We start from the raw sequence: 24,480 nt of genomic DNA on the forward strand, positions 1-24,480 counted from the left end.
ACTTAGACATGTGAGTGAGGGTAGGCGTTCCACGATTTGCAGCGCACTGTATAGTACTATAGTTTTCAACTCCAAGCAAAAGGATCATCGTGGTTGATTAAATCTTCTCCAGTTTTAGTGCACATTCGTATAAATCGATCGGAGCTTCAAATATGGCATCCGGAAGAGCTGAGTGAGTGAGCTTCTATTTATTTTTGAATAGCAATTTTGAGCATTTGTGGGTGTGCGTACTGGTTTTTGTGGCAATTGTTTCAGGGAGGGGAGGGGCCAGTGGGTTAGATGTTTAAACCAAACACCAAAAGATAATTTCCAAAATCTTTATATATTCATATTGCATAAGGAAATTTGCATGTACTGTAGCAGATAAAAAGTAACTTACGACTAAAGCATTCCATGGATTTTGTAGGCCAGCATTCTGTAGGGGGGAGCACACCATGAAGATTTCCATGGATGTTTTTAAAGAAAACCGTAACAGGCTGTGTGATCGACTGAGTAACAACCCTGAAGTACCAAGAGGAGCTATTGTCCTTTTGCAAGGTGGAGAATCAGAGACTAGGTACTGCTCAGATCATGAACCGCTCTTTCGCCAGGTAAGGGTATATATATATATGCATTTACAAAACTAGTGAATCAGAATGCATGCCATAAAACATTAAGACAACAATTGGAGGTAAAATGGTCTGTAGAACCAAAATATTTAAGATTGTTAAATGTAGGGTTCAAGTGTTGTCTAAAAACGCGAGTTTCTGGGTATGTTTAGTTAGTTTAGTCCTTGTTACTTTTCAAGGAGCATAGGGCAGCAACGACACTTTGCCAGCAGACCCGGTTTTGGACAGCCCCTTTCAGTTGGGCCAACTTGGTTCCGACGTCCTTTGCCTTGTTCTTTTCCAGGTCTGCTTTGGCAATGGTGTCAGCTGGTTTGTGCAGGATGTGTCCTATCCAGTCCCATTTGAGCTTTTTGATGTCTTGGCAAATGGCATTCTGGTTGGTTCTTTTCCACAGGCTGCTGTTGGAGATCTTTTTAGGCCATCTTATTCCCAGAATATGGCATAGTCGGTTGGTAAAGGTCTGGATCGAGCTTGTTGTTGCTGGTGTTTGTCACTCTCCAGGTTTCAGAACCATACAGTAGACCACAAGATGTGGGTCTTATTGCAGAAGGATAATGCTCGGGAGTTCCAGATGGGGTGTAGGCTGTTGAAAGCATGCCTGGCCTAGTTGATGCAGCTTTTGATGTCATTGTCTGCTCCACCATCCTTGTTGACAATGCTCCCCATATGCTTGAAGCTGTCTGTTTCCAGGATGTTCTCTCCTTGAAGTTGGATTGGGAGTTCCTGCTTGTTGTTGATTCTTGTCACTTTGGTCTTCTTTCTGTTGACTTTTAAGCCAGTCTTTTCTGCTTTCTCTGCTAGCTTACTCAGTTTGGTTTGTGCATTTTGTTGTCGGTGAGATAGGAGACTAAATGTCATCTGCAAAGTCCAGGTCCTTTAGCTGTTTGGTGAAGGTCCACTTGATCTGGTGTTGTTTTCTTGGGTTGTCTTGCACATAATCCAGTCTATGACAACCAGGAAGATTGTTGGTGATAATATGCAACTCTGTCTTACGTCGGTCTTCATTACGAAAGGTTTAATGAGTGCCGTTATGAATAATTTGGCAGGACAAGTCTTCGTACAACCTCGGAATGATGTTTATGAGCTTAGGTGGAACGGCACAATGGATCAGCTTCCAGATGACGTCCCTGTCTACACATCTTTCTGGATAGAGGGCCTTTCTTTATAGGGCTCATGCAAGGCTTTGCTCCCGTTTTATCACACCTTTCGACCAACCCCAACCTCTTCACACAGGGTGCCAAATCATCATCAGGTGTAGTGTCAATATCAAAGAAGCCTACATGCCAACTGCAAATAGTTTATGTGTTAGCAGTAAAAGTGCTAAAATGGTACATTCATGTTAAGTACTTTGTTAACTTATTGACATTTTGATCTAATTAAGTTTATGATGTTGGTAGATGAGTGTCATGAATACAGTGAAAAGATATAGCTTGAATAAAAACTTTGAAAGTTAATAACATACAAGATAACTTGAGTTCAACATAAAACTCAGCGCAAAAGTTGCTGAGAGATTAATGCAAATGTATTACTGCTACGAGCTATTTTATATGCACTTAACGCTATTCAGAACCACTTATTTGGAGCTTGTTTCATTTATGTAGTGTGCAAATACAGCATGTAAATAATAACTTTTAAACAGCTGATAGTGTGCCGTGAACTAAAATTTGTCTAATATTTATTTACTAAATAATGTTAATAAAGGATTTTTAAGGTAGGATAAAAAGATCATAGACCCAATAGATATCCATATAATACTAACAGGTCACGATTTTACTCTGTTTTTTTGTTGTTGTTGTTTTTTGTATTAAAGAGTAGGTAAGTAGTAAGCCTACATAGTTTAAAAAGAATAAGAGTAAGAATTTGTTTATTAGTCAAGTGACATTTTATTCGGAATATGGTTTGATGATGAAAGAGAGAACAAAATAAATAATAATCAGGTCTATCAGATACACACGCGCGCGCGCACACGCTAATCTGCTTGCTCTTTTTTTCCACACTCTCTTTCACAGACACTGCCCACATTGATGAGACATTACCCACATATTCCAGAGTCAACCAAAACACATGAGAGCAGGCACACATAGATGCTTGATTACCCACAAGCAAAATGACACATTCAGCAAGTATATTTATGCAAAGAATTCGTTTGATTAGAGAAAAATATACTATATAAATCATCATAAGAAGCTGAAGTATATATTGATAAATGTACCTTTTTTGATACATTGTACCAGACATCAGTCCTGTCAAAAGACCAATGGAAGACATTTTGATAGGGGGTTTTTGTGCTCTTTCCATACAGGAATCTTATTTTCACTGGCTATTTGGTGTTGAAGAACCAGACTTTTATGGAGCTATTGAAGTTGATTCAAGAAAGACAATTCTTTTTCCACCAAAGTTACCAGACTCATATGCTGTTTGGATGGGCAGGTGAATAGAGGATAATAATAATAGAAGAGCATAATGAAAATTGTTTCATGAATTTTAAAGTTTTTTACTATGATAATAAAAGGGACAAAGATGTGAAGATCTTGATTGTTGATGTTGGTTTTGTGTGTGTGTGTAAGAGAGAGAGAATACTTTTGTGCACCTCTTTGTATTTGTATACATGTGTGTGTGTGTGTGAGAGGGGTGGAGGGGTATGTTTTCACATTTTTTCACATGTGTGTGGGTTTTTGTGTGTGTATTTTTGATTTGTGTATGAGTATGTGTTTTTGTGTTTTTGTTTTCATTCCAGGCTGCTTTCTGCCGAGGATTTCAGACACCGATATGATGTCGACGAAGTTTATTTTGCTGATTCTGTGAGTTTTGGTTTTTTTTTTTTCTCTCTTTCTCTCTCCATATTTGAAAGATGTTATATAAGTTAAAGCTTAGTCAATTAAGGTGGATTTGCTGATAAAATATTTTAAGGCAGACTTTATCATAGATTATTGCATAAATTTATATTACTTATATATGTTACTTAGAAAAAGATTCCATTTATAATGTGTATGCATTTAGCAAAAGTGCATCCATGCATCTCCTATGACTGAAGCATGTGTGCCAAAATAATAGTCTGACTGACATCAGCATTGTTATCATTTTTTTAAATTTTGTTTTGTATGTTTGCAGATTAAAGACATTCTGACTGGCAGGACACCATCTGTCCTCCTAACTTTGGTATATTTTTGTTGTTATTCTGTTGTCTACTGTTTTATGTAAATAGTATTGGAAAACTAGGACAAGCTACTATAATTTTGTTTAGGTTGGAAGATGATGATGATACATATTACATCATTATTATCATTTGTTATCATTGTGACTAGAAGTGGGTTAAAAATAAATTGGTAGAGTGTGTTGTGTGTGTTTTGCAGTATGGAAAGAATACTGACAGTGGCAAATACAGCAAAGAGGCAGTTTTCCCAGGCATTGGAAGGTGAGTCTCTGACTTGTTTGTGTTTACCAAATGTTAGCTGGATTCTGTATTCTGTAAAACTTACCTTTAAGAGTTTTTTTCTCACCATCAGGTTAGAGCTGACTTGTTTATAGGTGCTAAATGAGAGTAATAATTATAGAACTAAAGTTCCATGACTCCAAGAGAAGCATGTATATACACATGAACACTTCGTATATGTGTGAATGTCTTTAAATTAACACATTTTATTTGTGTTTTACGTAAACATACTAATACCACATTGTTTGGCATTTAATGATGAAGTTTAGTATGAAACTGTAAAGACATCACATATTTCCCTTCAGTTTTAACATTCATGCCTTAATAGATTTTCAGTCATCTCTTTAAAGAGCTATCAGTTATAAATTGATTTATACAGTTACTTATTATTTCTCCTTAGTTTCAACCTGAACAACACAATTCTTCATCCAGAAATTTCAGAATGGTAAGTTTTTTTGTTGGGTTTTTTGGTTGGTTTTTTTTTTGGGGAGGGTCCCTTTTTTGGACGGAGGATATTTAGGCATTTATGTAAATTTGTAAGTCAAATTAAAAACTTTTTCTTGTATACTCTGTTTTCCCTGTATAATGCATATTCCTTACCTTCAGCTAGAAGTCTTTGATGCTATTAAGTCAAAATGGTAAACAGTATTTAATGTTGCTACCTACATCTGTGAAGGTTTTGGAATTTGGTAGAACTTTCAGAAAAACTATATCTTTCCCTTATTCTAAGCATGCTTTCTTAGATCTGCTTCCTTTTTGCAGAAAGCCACATTCCTACATAATCATGGTGTTTTTGTGCATGCATATATGTGTGTGAGAGAGAGAAAGCACATTGCTGTACATACATGTGCATGTTTGTGTGGAAGCATGTATGTGCCTAAGTACTTGAGTCACTTGTGTAAATACAGATACAGCAACCACTCTTTGTTATAGCCGCGTGTTCAAATCAGACAAAGAACTGGAAATTCTACGTTATGTCAATAAGATCAGCAGTGACGCCCACAAAGCAGTATGGGATTTATGATTTTCATTTATATTTTTTATTGTTCTCTTTAATTGTGTTGCATCAGTGCAGAATACTTGTGCTCTGAGGAATTTGGACATACTGGGGCATAGTTTAGTAAATTTTATAACATTGTTTCAATTTATTTTTTTAAATTTTATATAATTTTTTTTTGGTCTTAAGAGATGAACTCTCTAGAAAATGGTGACTAGTAGATTTGAAAGATGTTTTCACATGTGTACACAGGTGATGGCTGGTGTGCAGCCTGGAATGTATGAGTATCAAGCAGAGAGGTGAGGGGCAGAGCTGATTGGTATTAAAAATAATGATGCTAATGATGAAATCATGCCAGTGTTGATGTTAAAGAGACCTACAGTTCATGTATTACATGTAATCTTGACATATAAGAATAATTATTATACAAAAGACACTTGATGGAAGTTTTAGAGAGAGGTGTGGCTTGTGAAATTACTTTGATCATTGCTTTGCCAAAGGAAAAACCATCAAATATGTGTCATATATGTCTTAGTATAGTTTTTGCTACTGCTTTCTAATCATATATTAAGCATGAATATTGAAAGTTTTTTTCTGACAGAGAAGGGATTTCATAAAAGAACTTGACATATTTTGCTTGTTCTGCATTCAGCATCTTCAAAAACTATTGCCAGTTCATGGGTGGAATGAGAGCCATGTCATACACTTGCATTTGTGCCAGGTAAGATCTTTGTCTTGTTGCACTTTTAAGTATATGCAGATATGTTTAAAATGTGAGCTGTTATCATAGACATGAAGAAGGCAGCATGATTGTGATTACACCTTTTATCAAAGTAGTCATGGTTCTTAAGACTGGGAACAACAGTATGGAGCTCCAAGAGTTTGTGACATGTAAGTTATCATTCATGCCAAATCCTGTATGTCAACATATGTAATGTATTGTTAATAGCGGAGAGAACGGAGCTGTGTTGCACTATGGTCATGCTGGTGCTCCCAACAGCAAACAGATTCAAGATGGAGACATGTGGTGAGGATTGCCCTTGTTTTGTTTCTCTTATGTCTGCTTTGTCTTCCCTGCCCACAGCAACCACTACCACTTGATTAATCCATGAAAACATGAACTGTTAGGATTGAGTGATAGTTTGTTGTTTGTCTTGAGTAGTAAGAAAATCATAATCAACTTTGGGGTCATGAGCTTTGTAACAAAGTTGCTTCTCAAGATGATAAGGATGTTGCAAAGAATCTGTTTTACAACTTCATGAATGTGTCTATTATATAATTTTATTGCAGCCTGTTTGACTTGGGGGGAGAGTATTACTGTTATGCCTCGGACATCACCTGCTCTTTTCCAGCCAATGGTAAGTTCACTCCTGAGCAGCGACAAGTGTACCAAGCTGTGTACGATGCCAGCCGCGCAGTATTGGCAGCATGCAGAGCAGGTATGTACCATCCATACATTACCTGTCATTGAACTATCCTTATACTGCCCAGTTTGGCTTTCAAATACATTTACAGAAGCTGTTTGCAAGATGCCTTAGGCACATTCGATGATATATACATGTAAATTGTTGGATTGTTTATCTTCATACTAATTGCCTATAGTTATTCCTGGGAAGAAAGCGATCTTTTGAAATTGGTAACGTATATGCATTGTTTTGTAGAATTTACAGATTTGTTTCCTCTTGAAATGTGTATTATTCATTGCATACCAGTCTTTCTCTAAGTTATGCTGCAATCATCATCTTTCAAACAAGCAGTATATATTTATTTAGTTAGCTATGCTCCAGTTTATTGTAAGTGCATGTATATAACATAATTATTTACTGGTGATAGGTGTAAGCTGGATGGACATGCACAAACTGGCAGAAAAGGTAGAGCTGGAAGCACTAAAAACAATGGGTCTAGTTCAAGGAAATGTGGATGCCATGATGGAAGCCCGGCTTGGTGCCGTCTTTATGCCTCATGGCCTTGGTCACTTCATGGGAATAGACACACATGATGTGGGAGGATACCCAGAGGTGATTCTAGAAGACATTTTGGATTTCATTTTGCCTCTGAAGATGTGATAAAAAATGTAAAAAAATTAATGCACTCAAACTAGTGGAACCTTGTGGTTATTGTCCACTTTTGTCATAATATTTTGATACTAAATGTGGCATGTATACACATAATAAAACATGCAGAGTACAATGGATCTATGTGCTTGTGGTCAGGTCACTGAACGTCCAACAGAGGCTGGGCTGCGCTCACTGCGCACAGTTCGAATTTTGCAGCCACGCATGGTGATCACTGTAGAGCCTGGCCTGTATTTTATTGACACAGTGAGTTTTTCTGTGGCTAACAAGATAACAAAATGAAATAGATATTAATATTTTTTCAGAATTTTTAATATCATTGTTGTTCATTTTATGGTCTTTACTCCTGTAGATGATGGAAACCAGACTTATTTACAGTTTGGAAGGTGATCTCATATGTTAAAATTGTCCTTTGGTGAATAGCTTTTACAGTGGTGGTATTGAAAAAATATTTTAAGGGCTGACTTGCTTCCATCTTTATTAAGCCTTATCAGATAGTTGTCACATTACTCTTGTACCAGTTATGCTGAAAGAGGAGAAATGGGGTCAGTTTATTCAGAAATTAAAACAAAACTCAGATAAATTTAAAAGATTTGTGGCTATTTTGTAGAGTATAAAATTTGTGCATATCACATTTTCACAGATTCTGAGATGCTAAAGAAATCTTAAAGCATTCGTCTGAAGATCACCTTTTTAATCATTAATTTCATGTTTATTTAGATGTTTAGCAATAATCTTTGAAGCTGCTTTTATGACAGTCACTTAGCAACATTCAAATAACTTTTTTACACAGCTTCTTGATGCAGCTTTGCAAAATCCTGTGCAAAGTCAGTTCCTTGTGCGAGAAGTGATTGACCGTTTCCGTGGTGTGGGAGGAGTGAGTATAAAATGCATTTCATTTAGTCTGTTATTATGTTTTGATTTCACCTAGTTATTAAAAAAAACGTTACATTGTAGATACCTGCCTGATTTTATCTGTGCTTCAGTACAAAAATTAAGCAAAGATTCAGCATGTAATTTTGACGTCAGTGTAGGTTTCAAGTAAAAAACTTAAACTAGAAAGATGCACATTAAAAAAAGTGTGTTGGAGATGGTTATTTTCTATCTTCAGGTACGTATCGAAGATGACATTGTTGTGAATGAAGAGGGCATTGAGTTGCTTACTTGCGTGCCACGCACAGTGGAGGAGATTGAGAAAGTCATGGCTGATGCTAAAAAATCCCATGGATCCTTACCACAGTTTACATCAAAACAGTAAATCTTTTGACCTGCTGAAGAGACTGAAAACAAACTGTTTATAAAGACAGTTTACACATTATTCCTTCAGATGTTCAGAAGCGCAGACAGGTTATGTTTGAGGAGAACAAGACAACTTGTAGAGTTTGTTTTTATTTTGAAGAGATATGCAGATATGTTTATTTTTTTATTTGCATTTTATTGCATGTTCTTGGACATTTATATGGACCAATAATTGTATAAAAAGCCTTCAATATTTTATGACATCAAGATGGTATATGATTTCAAGAGATTATTTTATAAAACTTTGTTGCTGATTATGAAACATACTGAAATGACACTGTTATCTCAATCTCTGAAACTTAATAATATATATCTAAACATTTTGTCTGGTGGATTATTTTGCATAGATTTATTTTGATAATAATTGCAGACTCTGTCCCAAATATTTTTTGCCCTTAATATGGAGTTAGCAGATTTGTTAATGTGTTTCTAAACTATCTCTTTTTATGGTTGCTGGTTAATATGACAGCCTTTCTGCCTTTCTGGTTAATATGACAGCCTTTATGTTAACTACCAGATTATTCTCCAGCTTGCTGACTCATGTTGGCAACTTATTTGTGCTGATGTGCTTTTGTGTTTCGACTTTTGTGGTATAAACACATTCAAAAACAAAATCTAATTTCAATTTGAATAGGACTAGAGGAGTAACAAGCATGGGTGACACAAAAAGGCAATATCTACAACATATAATGAGCAAAAAAGATTAAATGAGGATATTTCATCAAATGTTCAGTGCATGTGCAGCACACTGACTGATGGTCAAAGCAGAAACTTAGGGCACACTAGCCACTGTTGCCTTACTAAGATATGAACATAAAGAGATGGGTGGAAAAGATCACTGTTATCAACTGTCACAAGGATAAATTAAAAAAGGCAGAAGAGTTAGTATTATCTGCTTTCCTGGTGGTAAATGCCTAAAATCTTGGAGAAATCGCTGTGGTTTCAAGTGATAAGAAGAAAAACCTTTGTGCCAATTGCAAACTTACTGTATTCAATCAACATCTCCTGTCAGGTATTACAATTTTTTAATACCACCCCTCCTATCCACGCACACAAAAGTAGCATAATTTTTCTAGCATTAAGAGGAGCCCGTCCATATATCATTTATGCTAAGATATTTATGACATCTATACTAATAAGAAAAAAAGATGCAGAACATCACAGTCTTAGTATGCAGGATTACACAAAGTACATACTATCAAGTGCTCCATCAACATATGGGGAAGAACTTTTATTTTTGCAAATAGATATACAAAGTACAAATGAAAACGTTTTTAAGCAAAGTATAGTACCACGAACACATAAATATAAAACTGGTAATAGGCACCTTACAGCATAATGACATTTAACTTGCATATTAACTCCTGACCTCAGCAGAAAAGGGCTTCTAGAAATTGGTCAAAGAAGGGACTGAACTCTTGGAACATAAAGGAAAGTGAAGGTGGTCCCCAGACCTTATAGTCTTTGGAGAGTGAAGTGTTCGAGATCACACTTCTCTCCTCTTTCTCCTGCTGCTTTTCTTCTCCAACCCTTTTAGGAGTCCGATACCCCTTCTACTACTGCTGGGTCAAATGGGGAAAGTATGCTGTATCCCACCATATGGTTTGCCCATCTTTGGGTTTGGATGCACTAAGCTATCCACTTCCCCTTTACCATTATAAAAACAAGTGCAATGTTCATGAAGATAAAATATGTGTTTAAAATAAATAAAAAAACCCACAATATTTCAAGGTACACTTTACAGCCATGGAAGAAGAAATTATATATAAACACATTTTTAAACATTAAATGTGAAAAATGCCTCTTTCAATAGTTCATTTAAAAAAGGCATCGTCATAATGCTAATGTACAAAACAATTACAAAAGGAAGCCTTTTAAGGTAGCTGTAATCCATATTTAATGTGAAACCAAAGAATGTGTAATTTCTCTGATGTTGACATCCCTTTCAGACAAAACCATTCTATGTAAAGTCTAGCTTTTCTTGAACAGAGAACATGCTATTCTTGAATAATCTTTCCATCTCTTCCACTTTTTTCAAGTCATTGGAAAGCACTTCCATACTCTGTGGAAGGTGCGATGAATTCTTGGCTTGAGGTGTAACAGATGAAAAAGTAGTCTCATCTTCCAAATCACTCTCAACAAGAACATGACCAGGGGAAGGGGGTGTAATTCCTGAGTCAGGGCTGTTTTGATCCTGGCAGTTATTTGACTTGTCCATCGCTGGTGTCTTTTTGTTACATGGCACATTTGCTGAAGCTGGCCTAGTGGTTTTGTTGCCCCAAGATCTCTCGCCCTCCTGAGTTACAAAAGCTGAAAACAGATAAACAAATTCAATAAGGAGTGAACTGTAATCTCCAATACTTTCAGAGCTTGCTCCTCAATTAGAAATCATTGTCAATTCTTAGAATTCTTGATCTTCATCTCTCTCACCTGTGAGAGGTAATTGTGTTGTGGAAAGTTTCATCATACTTCTACAAATTTTAACTTTAATTACGTGTATCATGGTGAGCTAGTTAATCTAGCCGTGTGAACAGATGCCATTATTCAGACAAAAATTAAGCAGACCAGAAATGAGATTTAAACATGCTACTGATAGTCCTTACCATCTTGGTAACAAGCACTGCTCAACTGACATAGATCACAATAATATGTTCGTTTCAGGTGATGAAAGAATTTTTAGAAAACTGTATTGTATGCAAAACGTTAAACTCTCTTACCTGTTTTATAACGTCTTATAAAATTACATGTCTGTGTTTCGTATACAACACACCTTTCCATAAATGGAATGATTTTTAAGGCCTATCTGAATGCAAAATCTGCTGTTCTTTATGACTGGGTTTAGTTCATTTCAGAGTTAACATTCTGCACTTTGGTGTAGCTTCATGAAACATTAGTGCTAAATTATAAAGTTTTTAATTTTGTTTCCCTACTTAACTGATTTATGAGCTGCACATCTTAACCATGCCATTGTTTCCTCACAACTACTCATTGTTGGACAATGTGTACTATGACTGCCAGTATAGATACAACTGTATTATTGTAGCACTTGACATATTTGAAGGGTGTACAGAATATGTCAAAATGCACAAAACAGTAACCTTGACTGTTGCTTCTAGTTAAGCCTGCACTTCTTGGCTGTGCTCTTATATTATCTTTTTCTCGGAGATGTGCAGAACTGAAAGGTCGAGGCTTTCTTTTAACAATTTTGTCAGCATTAAACAGGTTCTTCTGCAACAGAAAGGATGTATACCATGTAGAAAAACCTATGCTAGGACCTCCTAATTCTTTCATGACCAAGAATTTCCATTTACACAACGCACCTCTGCAACTACACAAAACTGGCAACTTAAAATCATATGTAAAACTTTCAAGTAAAACAGCATGCAAACAGCACAATGTGAACATACCTTCTAGCACTTAAAGCCCCTTCTCTAATTTCAAAATGGTAGCTGCATGAGTGGAGTGCCTGCTTATCTCTAGACAGAATGGAGCTGCCACTTGGGACTCATAATTTGTGTTGCAACAAGCACATATCTTAAAGTGTACAAGGCAAAACTTTCCTGACCTTCAAGTGCCATTTTGAGTTATAGCATGTCTCATCGTTCTGTAGATGGGCTAATTTTTGTGGGGGGTTTTTTTCTTCTCTGGAACAGACTTTCTACTGCTAGCATGAATCGTCTTATAAAGAAAAGAAAGCAATGACCAGTTTCTTCCAGCATGAATTCATGTTTGTTGATGTTGTGCTTGTTTGTACTTGCTTGTGATGGCTACATCACATGGCCTCTTTCCCCACTGCCCCTGGTCTCGTGAAGTGCATCAAGCTCACCTCCATGTGGGGAAATGTGCTAGACAAATCCTATTATTACTATAATTACAAAACCAGTTTTATTTTAAGTATGGTATTTTACTTAGATTTTGTGTTCCGTGGGGCATAAAGTGACATAAATTGATAGCTTTTCTCTGTGCTTAAAGTTGTATGGCAAAAAACTACTCTCCTTACTCAAATACATATTTTATTGCTCATACAGACCAGTGGTGCTCAAGATAACATTACAGCTCAAAGCTCATTTACCAGTCTTTATGCCTGGTCAAATAAAACATCACTGTTGTGGAGATACACCCTTCCGTGAAATCATTCTCCCAACCACTCAGAATATGTACACCCTTGATCAGATGACACTCCAGCGAACTCAAGAGACCGCAAACAAACAAAATGTTCACAACACATATTCCCAACTTTTCAGACCAAATGATCACCACAATTATAAACGTACAAACACCTTAAATTTTCATCACACACAAATATACACTTCTGACCACTCAAAATCTATGCACATAATCACAACATTAGCACAGACTATTTTAAATTTTAACCATGTTCTAATGACAGGATGGACAGACTGCTCACTGTATCCTCTGCACCATAGTTCTGTGTGCCAAGGCTGCTGTTTCCGACAAAAAAGCCTTGAAGTTTCAGATCTGCCTGTTCTACTTCATCCCCACAGGACTTCTGATGTGGTAGTGATGCAGACCTTCCCCGCTGCAGTGTGCGTACTGCTGGGCCAATTAAAGTTTCCTTTTTCTAAAAAGATGAATGGAAGTCATAAACCAGTCACTGCACTGTGGGTGATAACATGTACTAAAACATACTATATAATCAAAGATATTTGTTATTATATATAGCTATTTTAAAAAATGCAAATTTACTGTTCCATGGCTAAAATTGTAAAAATCTGGTGTGCACTCTCAAAAGTCATCTCATTCTTCAATCTCTCACTCTTTTGATCCTACATGTGCTTCTCTTTTTCATATATTTATTTCTGCATTAGTATTTTCTATTTTCAAGTTTTGGCATTCTCTACTATCACACTGTACATTTGGTGTGACAGGTTAAGTTCAAATCAACTGCTGTTTTTATTCTTAAAGTTATCGAACTTATTCAAGACATTCTGTATCTACCTCCACACAGCAAGCATGATAAGAGATGCCATGATAAGAAAATTAATTTAAGCTCATTACTGAATGTATTTTGAGATTTAAGCAAATCTATAAAAGTCCTGTTAGCACACCTTGTTATGTTTCATCAAAAAATGTTGGTCCACTTGTTCAAGAGTCCATGACCGAGGTTGTCTCAGTTTCACATGGGACATATCCCTGTAATGATTAATCATCACCTCGTCCATGAACTGGCTCCGACTTTTCAAGTGCTGGGTCTGCCGCTCTTGAATTTTCTGCTGCAAAATGGCATGCTCCTCTTCCTGTAGCTCAGCGTTCAGTCTTTCCCAGTTCTGCTCAGCAGCAGACTGCAAACATTCAAAATTACTTTATTATGACAGTATCTATTTATATCTGACATTATCTACAATAGATATGCTTTGAAACAGAGAAACAAACCTAATAGTTTCTTTACTTTTGTTGTCCATGGTTAAAATACCAAAAGATTAAGATCCACATTCACCGGATCAGTTTATTGTATTGCCCATAATGTAACTATGTTCACCATAGCCAAACTGCAGAAAGCCTCACAGCATCCCTTAATGACAATGGATAAGGCGATGCAAATTACCTTAGACTGAGATCAAATTTACTGACATCTAACAAAATGTAATGAATTTCCTCATTTTAAATACCCACCATAAAATGAACACATTAAATTCTAAATACCATGCAATCCATTCACACGTGTGTGGTTGTCTGTACTAAGAGTGATGTCAAATATAATTAAAAACTCATTTAACATAACTCTGGACAGGTAATGTGTATTCAGAAAGTACAGAACTCTGCTGTAGCAGGTCTGAGGTTAGAGCTAGGAAACTGGACCATGTCACTCCTCCCCTACGTTTTCTGCAATGGCTATCCATCCATTCTTGCATTCAGTACAAACTGTGTTGTGTTTTGATTTCTTTGCAGGCTCCTGCCCTATTTCTCTGAACTTCTCTTTCCCTACATCCCAGGCAGACAACTCTGCTCTTTGTCTGACACTGTCTCGTAACTATTCATGTCACCAGAACAACAACATATGGACACAGGATTTTTAGTTACTGTGCAGCAAATCAATGGAACTCTTTCATATACATCACATACCCCAAATGAATCTTTTAAATGTGCACTGAAAATGCACTTCTTCTTTAAGCGTTACTCCTTACACCAGTTCCTATAATGCTAGTCCTTTTTCGCACCCTTGCCCCCTTTTCCACTTATAGCTACTTCCCTGCTTCTCTTCTTTTTGCAAATTATGATGCCCTCACCCCTTGTTACTTGGTTCTTCTTTCCTCATTTTCTGTATTTATTTTTTATTCATCGTCGCTACTGTTGTTTATTCTTCCGTAGTTCATATGTTGTTTGTTCTTTTGTTTTTCATATGTAGTCCATGTCTCATTCTTGCTCTTAAGCGCTAAAACATGCTCCTTACAAGTGGGAGTATATATGCACTATAAAAATTTTGATATTCATTACTATTAAAAGGCAATAATGATTGGTGTTTTTCATACCTTAGTGGAAAATAATTGTATAACTGAAGCTGGACGGCCTTCAAGATCATCCATCAAACCAGCTGGTACCTCCATTCCTGCATATTGCATCTTAAAGTTGATGAGGGATACTAACAGTTATATCAGTGCAAAGCCAGCTAGCCGTATGGGTGTCAAAAAGTTATGTAAAATTGGCCACAAACAATTGGTAAGATTAAAGTTTTTCTGGGAAAATCAGAATAATTTTCAGCATATCACCAGAATAGCATTTAGCAGTAGATGTGTAAAATCTAGGATGTGAATGAGCCTTTGAGAGCCAATACAGTTTAGAAAAGAAAGTTGTAAATGAAGATGCCAGATCCAATAAAGAAGGACATTAAATAAAAGAACCTACCCACTATGTTGGCAAGATGCATGGAAGCTTTTCTGTCTCCTTTCCAAGACCTATATGTCAAATGAAACACTTTAAATCAAGGGTAACTATACTCACTTATCTGTGACATCATCACCTGTCAGAGATCATTCAAAGATCATAAAGCAAGCAAAGTCTGAACATCTTTACAGAGGTGTGTGGGGGTAGGTAGTAAGGTATGTATTAGTGTGTGCATGCACATTTGTAACAGTTTTTAATTATAACAATCTGAACAAATAACAAAGAAATAATGCTATCACCTTTTCACCAAGAAGATTAGACAGTTAAGTTTGTCTTTCAACATTTCAACCTCTGCTCTGGACTTGACCAGTTGCTTTTGCAGCTGAAGAATATTCTTGTTGAATTCTGCTGTCTTTGTGGCTTTTTCTGCCATTGCACTATGTGGATGCATCATTATAAAGATGTTACACAAGGTTTTTAGCAGTACTTCGTCTAGTTGTCACCTGCTTTCAGCTTTCCAGGAGTCTTTTACTGATGTAGTTTTCTAATGCTTAGCACATACATTTAAAAAGAATAGACACATAGTTAAACTAACCATCCTTTCTCAATCATTCATGTTCTTTGTTTTTAATTATTGCATCATCTATATGTTAGTAGCCCATCTATATTCATTATTTTTTATAAAGATTATGCTATCTAGTTGGATTTCATAATGAGTTTATACTTGCCAACTGAAAAATATTAACTTAAAAAGTATCTTACATCCACTACATAGGTCGTACGTGTGACCTTCCCCTGAATTTTATGTACTATGTAATATATCTTAGTTTCAACTGTGTTGTATGTTTATGTTATATAAGAAGATTTTCTGAAAGAAATCTAAACGTTTCTCCCCCCAAAAGTTAACGTAATAAATAGAGGCAACGATCGTCTGCTGTGTGTCACTTAATCTTTCTCGCAAGCCAACATATGCATGTTAATTTGCAGTAGAGTAATGTACATTTTCAAATATACATTGCAAATGAATATATTTGTAAACCAAACCTGTTAACAAGAGACCTCTTTCAGTTAAAAGGGGTACAAGTCTATAGTATCACTTTACTATAATCTTGCTCATGTAGATCCCTTTTGTCTCTGGTCCATTTTCGCTTGTGAGCCGCCATATTGTTTACATTAACCACCACTCCAAAGAGGGTTGTAAACAGATTCCTATCAAAACTTTTTCCTTTAATAGATAGGCTAGATATATTTCTATAATAAACATGTAAAAATATTTTCCCTTCATAAAATAGAACTTGGAATATGTACAGTCGGTAGTGTCGCAATATGTCGCCTAGACGTGGAGTTAGCGTGACGTCAAGCATTGAATCACTCGCTGAGTGCGATATTTCTAGACTAGCCAAACCTTCCGTTTCTGTTATCATCTTTATTTTTTCAGTAATTTAAAGTTTGACTGCCTTGTAAATGGCATACCAGCAACCTATGGCTGATCCAAATTTTCTTGCCGGGATATTTCAGAGGTAATGAATGTTACATCTTAAAAAAGGGGAAACGAAACTTAGTTTTCAGCAACCTCAGCGTCCGTGTTTACAGTTTAACGGAGTGAATTTTCAACCTTTTCATGGTGCGGTTGATTATTTTTTTTCTTTCTCATCTGTATGAGCACCGCAGGTGCACTATTGATGGCTAGCGGTTATCACCATCTCTCGGTCTTGAGCCGTCCGATCCTGTCCACTAAAAGAGTTTTCCTCCCATCTCACCTTTCGCTTGATTACTTTTCCCATCAGTGGATTTTTATATTGTTAGCATTGCTGGGCTGCCATTGCAGCTTAATATAATATATAAAATTTGGCTCCTTGTAAGTATAACTATAAGCTACCATTTGTTATCTTGGTCAGAGCATTTAAAAAAAAGGTTAACTTGCTGCTTTAACAATGATATTTTTCTCAAGCAATCCGGATGTAGGAAATATACCAGGCAACCATCAGTCCTCCACTAGAGATTCAGTCCATTCCTTGCAGAATAGATCACCTTCCGCCTGAATTTTGCTTTGAAGTTATTTAGCAGTATCTTTATCTTTTGGACTAGTGTTCAAGAGAAGTTGCCAAAACTTGAGTGTGGTGAATGGGGTGCAGCAGAATAAACTGCACATTTGTTAATGAACAAAGCCTATAGTTAAAAGTTACTGGATGATCATAGAGATTGATAGGACTGGAGATGGGGACTATGTTCAAGGTATTATCAAGAGAAAGCCATGTTATCAGAATTCACCTGTTCAGTAAGGAGTTTGGGGGCAAGTAGGTGATAACAACACATAAAAAATGATTTCAGTGTTGTTTGAAACTACTAAAACTGTTGCTTAAATTTTAAGATCAGGCAAGGTGTGACTTACTTCTTTTCTAATAAGAGTTGAGCAGAGTGAATGACACCCTTCTTTTCTAATAAGAGTTGAGCAGAGTGAATGACACCCTTCTTTCTTAAAATGAGTGTACATCATCCTGTATAGAAGTAAGTCAAAAACACAAACATCTGAAAAGTATATGGATACATTTACATTACCAAGGATACAACCAATGGGAAAACTGGAGCGATATGTTTATTTGGTATATCTGGGAATAGTTGTGACATCACACTTCATTTCCAGCATGATAATGTTTGTAGACTTGTATCTTGAAAATGGAGGGTTATTATTTATTATTCACTTTTTGATAAGAAGTATTTTATACCAAGCTCAATCCAGCCATCTGGGGAAAAATAAGGTTTCTCTGTTGTGAAAAGGGTTCACCATGTAATTTGAACATTCATATCAGAACACATTTGACCTATTTATGGGTTACATGTGACCTGTTGTAGAGTGGACCGCGACAGAAGTGGACAGATTAGCTATAAAGAGTTGGGCGATGCCTTGTCAAATGGTAAGCTTAGACAGAGTCAAAATGCTTTTGTGTTTTATCAAGAACATTGCAGAATTAGAGATGGTTTTGTTTGTATTTACTTTTCTTTTGCATGATTAGTAAACAAATACCTTGCATGGAGATATCCACATTTGATCCTGTGTGTTTTAAAAACAATTCAGATTTTAGTTTAAATCTCATTGGATTAAATAATGGAACTGCCTTTAACCTGCTACTACAACAGTCATTAGTTAAAGCATTAATGTCAAAAAGAGCATGCTAAAATTTAGCAAGGAGTAACCTAACCCTGTAGAACTGATCAATATAAAACATTTGAACTAATCTTTTTTCATTTTATGAGTCCAGTTTGGTTTGATGAGTAAATTGCAGTTAGATAATTGCAAGCTCATGTATGGTACATGCATGTTTACCTTTAATGTGTCAATGCAGAAACATGCCCAATCAAATAAATGAAGAATTTATGAATGAGGCATGCTTTTTGCCTACTTTTGTTAACAACAAAGCAAGCACTGAAAGGCTTTGTTACATATTTGGTAACATTAAACATTATAATGCTTACAGTTTCTTTTTCATTTGTTTTGCTAACATTTTGGCATTTCAGAATTTGATTATAATTTAACATTTTTCATTATATTATTCAGGGTTATTATGCATGCACTTTTTATTAACCTTTTTACTGGTGTGTTTGTTTAAGCTTTTTAGCTTTGTCTTTATGTTTCATAATACATGCAATGAGATACAGGTTTTGCGGTTGTGATTTTACATCATTTAAAGGCTTATAAGTCACTTATTGGAAAATATTACAATGTATAGGGCATGCAAATATGGCATAACAGTTTAACACATGAGTGGAGACATTTCGTTATCTGGATTTCATCAAGTTTAGATTTACTTTCATTAGAAGGCTAGTACTTCAGGCAAGCAGAAGGGAGCGTCATATCACGCATCATTTGTATTTTTCTTGTGTTGATTCTTTACCGAATGGGCATGTATAATAAGATGGACCATTATCAAACATAGGCAGCTGTATCTTGAGAGGATGAGAAAATAGTTGAGGAACTGATCAGAGGCTTTAAATTCAAATATTGACATTTAAAAAGAAAGGGACTCCGAAAGCTTTATTTTTGTGTGTATATACGTATCAAGAGAGTAGATGTACAAAGACAAGATAACTTTTAACAGGCACATCATAAATTGATGCTTAGTAATACCAATGTGCCTACGACACAGAAGGTGATAATAGAATAGGTAACTATTGAATGCTTGATGACTAAGCTCCTGCCCGGTCAGGTATCAGCTTGAGGTCCAAAACTTGTGGATATCTCCAGGTATCAGTTAGCTTGAGGTCCAAAACTTGTGGATATCTCCAGGCAGAGGTGAACTTCTGAGTGATAGGCTTGTGCAAGACAGTGAAGAAACCTGACTGTGTTGTGTTCCTGTGTTTAGGATTGACAAGGACAGGAGTGGTTCAATTTCGGCACATGAGCTGCAAGAAGCTCTGTCCAATGGTAAGAAAGATGACAGGCCAAATATTTTTCTAAGCTGCGCACCCATGAAGGCTTCAGTCTGTGCATTCGTACTTTTTTTTGTTATTGTTATTGAAGGTAGCTTATAGGTTTATATGCTCAGAAGGTTAATCATTGGCAGTTTTTTTGGTAAATAAATACATGTACTTTTTCTTAATATAAGTATACTTGCGTACCACTGCCATTCACTAGTTATAATAAACGAATATAATTACATCATTATTATTAAATACAGTGATAATCTCAATAGATTAGTAGATTTTGTAGTCTACTATCATGGAAAATGTGTGGGATTTTCCTAGGATTGTGTAATCTTTAAGGAAGTGTGCGAGGGGTACTGTGTGTGGTGTACACATATGGTGTCTCTAAATTGTATGACTGTGCATGCATAGACAAGGATAATGCATGGTTGTATATGTGGTTAAGGTCATGAGGCTAGAATGTAGAAAGTTGTGCCAACTGCTTTCATTTATTTTTTGTTTGTTTGTGTGTGTTAAGGCCTTAAAAAAAGTGCAGGAGGCTTTTAACATGACAGTTTTGAGTATTTGTTAAACAATCAATAGTTTTCCCATGATTTTCCTTCTCAAACAACATGAAATGATGTTGCTGAAAGGAATCACGGTGTAGATTGGCATATTGATGTCGTGGTTATTCAGTGAATTATGTAATAACTGAATGAAAATGAAGTTCTGATGAAAACAATTTAGTGACCTATTTGATTTCCTTGAAAAAACAAATTTTTCGATGTTCATCACAGTTTTATATCTTATTTATATGAACTAAAGCACAAATATTTGTCCTGCTCTAGTCTTTGTCATAGCGTTATTGTGATCTAGAAATAGTATTTTGTGGGAAATAAGCAGCCAATGAAAGATGGCATATAAACCATATAAGTCTCCAGACCACACACATAATGCAGTGTTGTTTAACATTACGGATCAAAGTCTAAACTGTGAATTTACAATTTGGCATTAGCTCTTCATTAACAGATGACATTTCTTGACCATTCAGGAACATGGACACCTTTTAATCCAGAGACAGTTCGCATGATGATTGGTAAGATTTGTTTTCCTATTTGTGAATATGCATATGGAAAGTAATGCCTTTAAATCCTATCCTTTTTGCAAGTTTGTTCTTTAAAAGGTACAATTTTCATCAAGGCATAGATTTTTCACTGGAAAAAAAAAAGACGAATGCAAATAGTAATGAATAGTAATGTTTTGCCATCTACAGGTATGTTTGATAGAGACAACAGTGGCACCATTAACTTCCAGGAATTCCAGGCTCTTTGGAAATATGTCACAGACTGGCAAAACTGTTTCCGCAGCTATGACAGGGATGGCTCAGGAAGCATTGACAAGAATGAGCTTAAAATGGCTCTAACACGTTTTGGTAAAAAGATATTTCAGCAGAGTTCATAGACAGAGGTAGAAAAGGATTTAATGTCTTAAAAACAGTTAATATCGATGGAAAAACAATGAAACTGAACGTAAGGCAAAAATCTGTATGATACAGTCAAATCTCGCTACTATGCCACCCGCTACTATGCCACTCTCGGTATTATGCCACTTTTGCTCAGTCCCGACTATAAATTCCATGCAAAAAAAATTTACTATGCCACCCCCTACTCTCGCTACTATGCCATTATTGTGTGATTGTTAAAAGGCACAAGTTGTGAAATTAAGCGCAGTGCTCGATTATTATACTGTATGGTAGTGTGGGACATCGCAGTTAGGTGGGATGGAACATAGCACGCACACAGGGAGGGTGGAGGCTGGCGATGGGGGGTGGTCTCTGGCCGGGTGACAGCCACGTAACAGAGGGAGAGCGGGAGGGTGTTGACTAGCGACATGATGCAGGTGCTCGGATGTGGTTGGGAGGGGTGGAGGATGAAGAGGTGAGGGGGAGAATGAGAGGAGACAGCTAGCGTCAGCAGACGATTCTTGAGAGTTTTGGACTGACGGGTAACTTGAGCAAATAAAGCCGTTTTTACGAACCCTCGCTACTATGCCACTCTCGCTACTATGCCACTTTTGCTCGGTCCCGGTAGGTGGCATAGTAGCGAGATTTGACTGTATTTTAGTGTGTATTTAATAGGAGCTTTCTGAAATAGTGATAGTACATGTACTTGAATCCTTTGAGATATTAGGATATGTAAAGTGGTATTGTGAATGCTATTAGATTTGAAAGTGTTTTTCATACTGGTGATGTAAATTGTCATATATTTTGGTAATTTCCTTTGAGAATATTTTGTAAAGATCTATTGAGAGATGTTCAATGAAAATAATGCACACCTCAAGCTCAGGACCCTTATTTTGATTTTTAAGAAATATTTTTTTTTTACTCACAGGTTATCGGTTGTCTGACAGATTCTATGAAGTTCTTGTGAAAAAATTTGACCGACAGGGAAAAGGGGTGGTGGCTTTTGATGACTTTATTCAGTGTTGCGTTGTGCTGCAGGTAAGCATAGGAATAATGATTTGGTAAGCTTGACTCGGTGGTCATGCATGTGGTAACCTTCGCTAAAAAAAAACAAAAAAAACAATCAGTAAACAGCATAAAAAAAAAAATTATTCCTGTGTTCTAGCAATTTAAATTCTGAATTCATGAAGCATGACTTTCTTAGCAGCCATATGATATAATTGGCTTCCATTGAAACTGTTTGCTTTAGAAGTTGGTTTTGGAGAGTAGGATTTTTTTTTCCTATGTATTAATTCCTGACAAAAAGGACATTTTATTTTTGTGTGCTTTACATAAAACATGTTTTTGTGTATGCCATTTTGCTGTCTATCCCACAATTCAAGATTTTTTCTTTTTGTTTATTCAGACACTGACAAGTGCCTTCCGTATGCATGATACAGACCAGGATGGCTGGATTCGGATTTCATATGAGCAGTTCCTCACACTTGTCTTCAGCCTCCGCAGCTAACTACTCAATAATTTGTGTAACTTTCACAAATTTTTTAAACATGCCAAACTCTTATGGCAAGACTGGCTTTCTGAATTATGCTTATTTGCTGCTTTTGCTCAGTTGCTGGAAATACAGGATCTGTATATCAGACCAAGGCCTAGTGTCATTTCCTACGTCATTCAACATTAACATCTATTTATGCCTTGCATCTGAGTGTTTTTTTATGGTGTTCTGTTTTACTAAAGAAGACTGGTTGTAATCAAATTTTGTTTTAAGCAACGAGGTTTTAAAAATAAAAATGACAATATAAAGAACTAATCTTGTTTGTTTTCTATTGACTTTTTTTTCTAAAAATGGGATCAGTCACTCATTGTACTGGAGCAGGACTAAAATACAGTCGTAAAGAACTTCACCAGTGAAGAATGTTAAGTCCAAGGTTGAAATTTTTGTCTTGAGGAACATCTATTTCTCATTGTGACACTTGTTTGCATTGATGACTGAGACATGTTCAGCTTTGTAGACCTCATCACCCACATGGTGCATAATCCAAAAAGTAGATAAATGGGCATTCAGCTGAACAACTAAATTTTGGTCTGTGATCACTTTAATCATCTTAGTCACATTTGTAGTTGCTCCACACATTTAACATTTATGTTCTAATGGCTTTTATGTGGAATCTGTGATGGACCTTCAAGCTGCTGGAAGCATTGCAGTTCCTCTCACAGCTGCATATAGGAAAGTTGGGAAACACCCAGGCATAAGCTGAATATGTGAAAAGTGTTAAGGCATCATTCTTATCAGTTTTGTCTGAACTTTACCATGCTTGTTATAACATTCTGCTTAACCATCTTGAAAATGAAGAATTAAATCAACTTGAACAGAGTGCCATTTATATTTATGGTGCCCCAAGTAGGATCATTTCATGAAGCCTGTTGTCAAAGGGATGCAGCTGCAGTCAACCTAGTTTTGCAATCTGTGACCAATGCCTTGTTTTAAAAACTTGAGTAGAAATTCTGTTTCAAACCTTTGTTGTGCTGTTTAACATTCAAATTTTCATCATGTTGCAGTGTCACCTTAATTCTAGCCAGCATTTTTGTTGAGTGATTTTTTTTATTACATATATTTTTAAGCTGTTTTACAGCTCCTGATAAATGGAAACTTGAGAAGCCAGTCTCTCATAATATTGTTATATAATCCAATGAATAAAACAGAAAAGATAGATATTAACAATTCTGTCGGGAACTATCAAGTCCTGCATAATACTAAACTTTGTGCTCAATACTTATATACGTTATAAGTGCACATTTTTGACTGAAATATTTTGGCTGCATTTCATGCAGTGATGCTAACCTATATTTTGCAGTGAGATGCTACCATAGCACTAGAAAATTATAAATTGAAGCAGTTAAGAATTACTTTTTATTTTGTCTAAATAATGTAATGATTTTACAGATAATGAAGCTGCAAAAAACTAGGATGACATCTTAGATTGCCAAGTACATCACCCCAAATTTGCTGCTGTAGTTGTAGATTATCTGTAAGCCAAATGCACTGCTTTTAGTTGACCAACAAGCTGTTAACATTTGTGTTCTGAAATCTATAAGGGACCAAAACAGCTTGTACCAAATATTTGAAGGCAATTTTATTGTAAAGTATAGAAAGTGTCAGTGCCAAATGCTCTTTTTTTTTTATACCTTTCTTTCATGATTTTAATGTTAACTTTGTTTTTATATTTCGCCCACTGGATTATTAACAATTTGTACTTTTGGATATTGAAAAATAAATAAGAGAAAACCAACTTCGATTTTTTTTTTTTTTTTCAAACATTAGTCTTTTACTTCAGTTCCTATCTTTGCGAGGCAAGCTGTGGCAT

The 24,480-nt window shown here is 36.0% G+C and overlaps 3 protein-coding genes across 5 annotated transcripts; 2 read left to right on the top strand and 1 right to left on the bottom strand.

Moving 5' to 3' along the window:
- The first annotated feature begins 152 nt into the window (after positions 1 to 152).
- LOC112577122 (xaa-Pro dipeptidase-like) lies at positions 153 to 9,026 on the top strand. The gene is made up of 16 exons (XM_025260085.1): positions 153 to 172; positions 407 to 590; positions 2,911 to 3,038; positions 3,346 to 3,409; positions 3,720 to 3,767; positions 3,962 to 4,023; positions 4,442 to 4,486; positions 4,975 to 5,050; positions 5,291 to 5,337; positions 5,691 to 5,759; positions 5,988 to 6,065; positions 6,329 to 6,477; positions 6,872 to 7,056; positions 7,252 to 7,359; positions 7,907 to 7,990; positions 8,225 to 9,026. The coding sequence occupies exons 1-16, from the start codon at positions 153 to 155 to the stop codon at positions 8,369 to 8,371; spliced, it is 1,494 nt and encodes a 497-aa protein (XP_025115870.1). The 3' UTR covers positions 8,372 to 9,026.
- Positions 9,027 to 9,605: 579 nt separating this feature from the next.
- On the bottom strand, positions 9,606 to 16,454 carry LOC112577125. Of its 2 annotated transcripts, none has more exons than XM_025260092.1 (8): positions 16,300 to 16,454; positions 15,555 to 15,805; positions 15,277 to 15,326; positions 14,904 to 14,980; positions 13,482 to 13,715; positions 12,821 to 12,994; positions 11,511 to 11,640; positions 9,606 to 10,722 (listed from the first exon to the last, which is right to left on the bottom strand). In XM_025260092.1, exons 2-8 carry the CDS (start codon positions 15,707 to 15,709, stop codon positions 10,373 to 10,375), a joined length of 1,170 nt encoding a protein of 389 aa, XP_025115877.1. In that variant the 5' UTR covers positions 15,710 to 15,805; positions 16,300 to 16,454; the 3' UTR covers positions 9,606 to 10,372. The 2 variants fall into 2 exon arrangements, with proteins under 2 accessions (XP_025115877.1, XP_025115878.1); XM_025260093.1 differs by having other exon boundaries at positions 15,555 to 15,700; positions 16,300 to 16,451.
- Positions 16,455 to 16,572: 118 nt separating this feature from the next.
- On the top strand, positions 16,573 to 24,405 carry LOC112577126 (programmed cell death protein 6-like). Of its 2 annotated transcripts, none has more exons than XM_025260095.1 (6): positions 16,573 to 16,775; positions 18,109 to 18,170; positions 20,708 to 20,752; positions 20,930 to 21,088; positions 22,047 to 22,156; positions 22,524 to 24,405. In XM_025260095.1, exons 1-6 carry the CDS (start codon positions 16,720 to 16,722, stop codon positions 22,623 to 22,625), a joined length of 534 nt encoding a protein of 177 aa, XP_025115880.1. In that variant the 5' UTR covers positions 16,573 to 16,719; the 3' UTR covers positions 22,626 to 24,405. The 2 variants fall into 2 exon arrangements, with proteins under 2 accessions (XP_025115880.1, XP_025115879.1); XM_025260094.1 differs by lacking the exon at positions 18,109 to 18,170 and adding an exon at positions 19,617 to 19,678 and having other exon boundaries at positions 16,576 to 16,775.
- Positions 24,406 to 24,480: the final 75 nt, after the last annotated feature.

The sequence above is a fragment of the Pomacea canaliculata genome, linkage group LG12 (genome assembly GCF_003073045.1).
Source record: "Pomacea canaliculata isolate SZHN2017 linkage group LG12, ASM307304v1, whole genome shotgun sequence".
NCBI classification, from domain to species: Eukaryota; Metazoa; Mollusca; class Gastropoda; order Architaenioglossa; family Ampullariidae; genus Pomacea; species Pomacea canaliculata.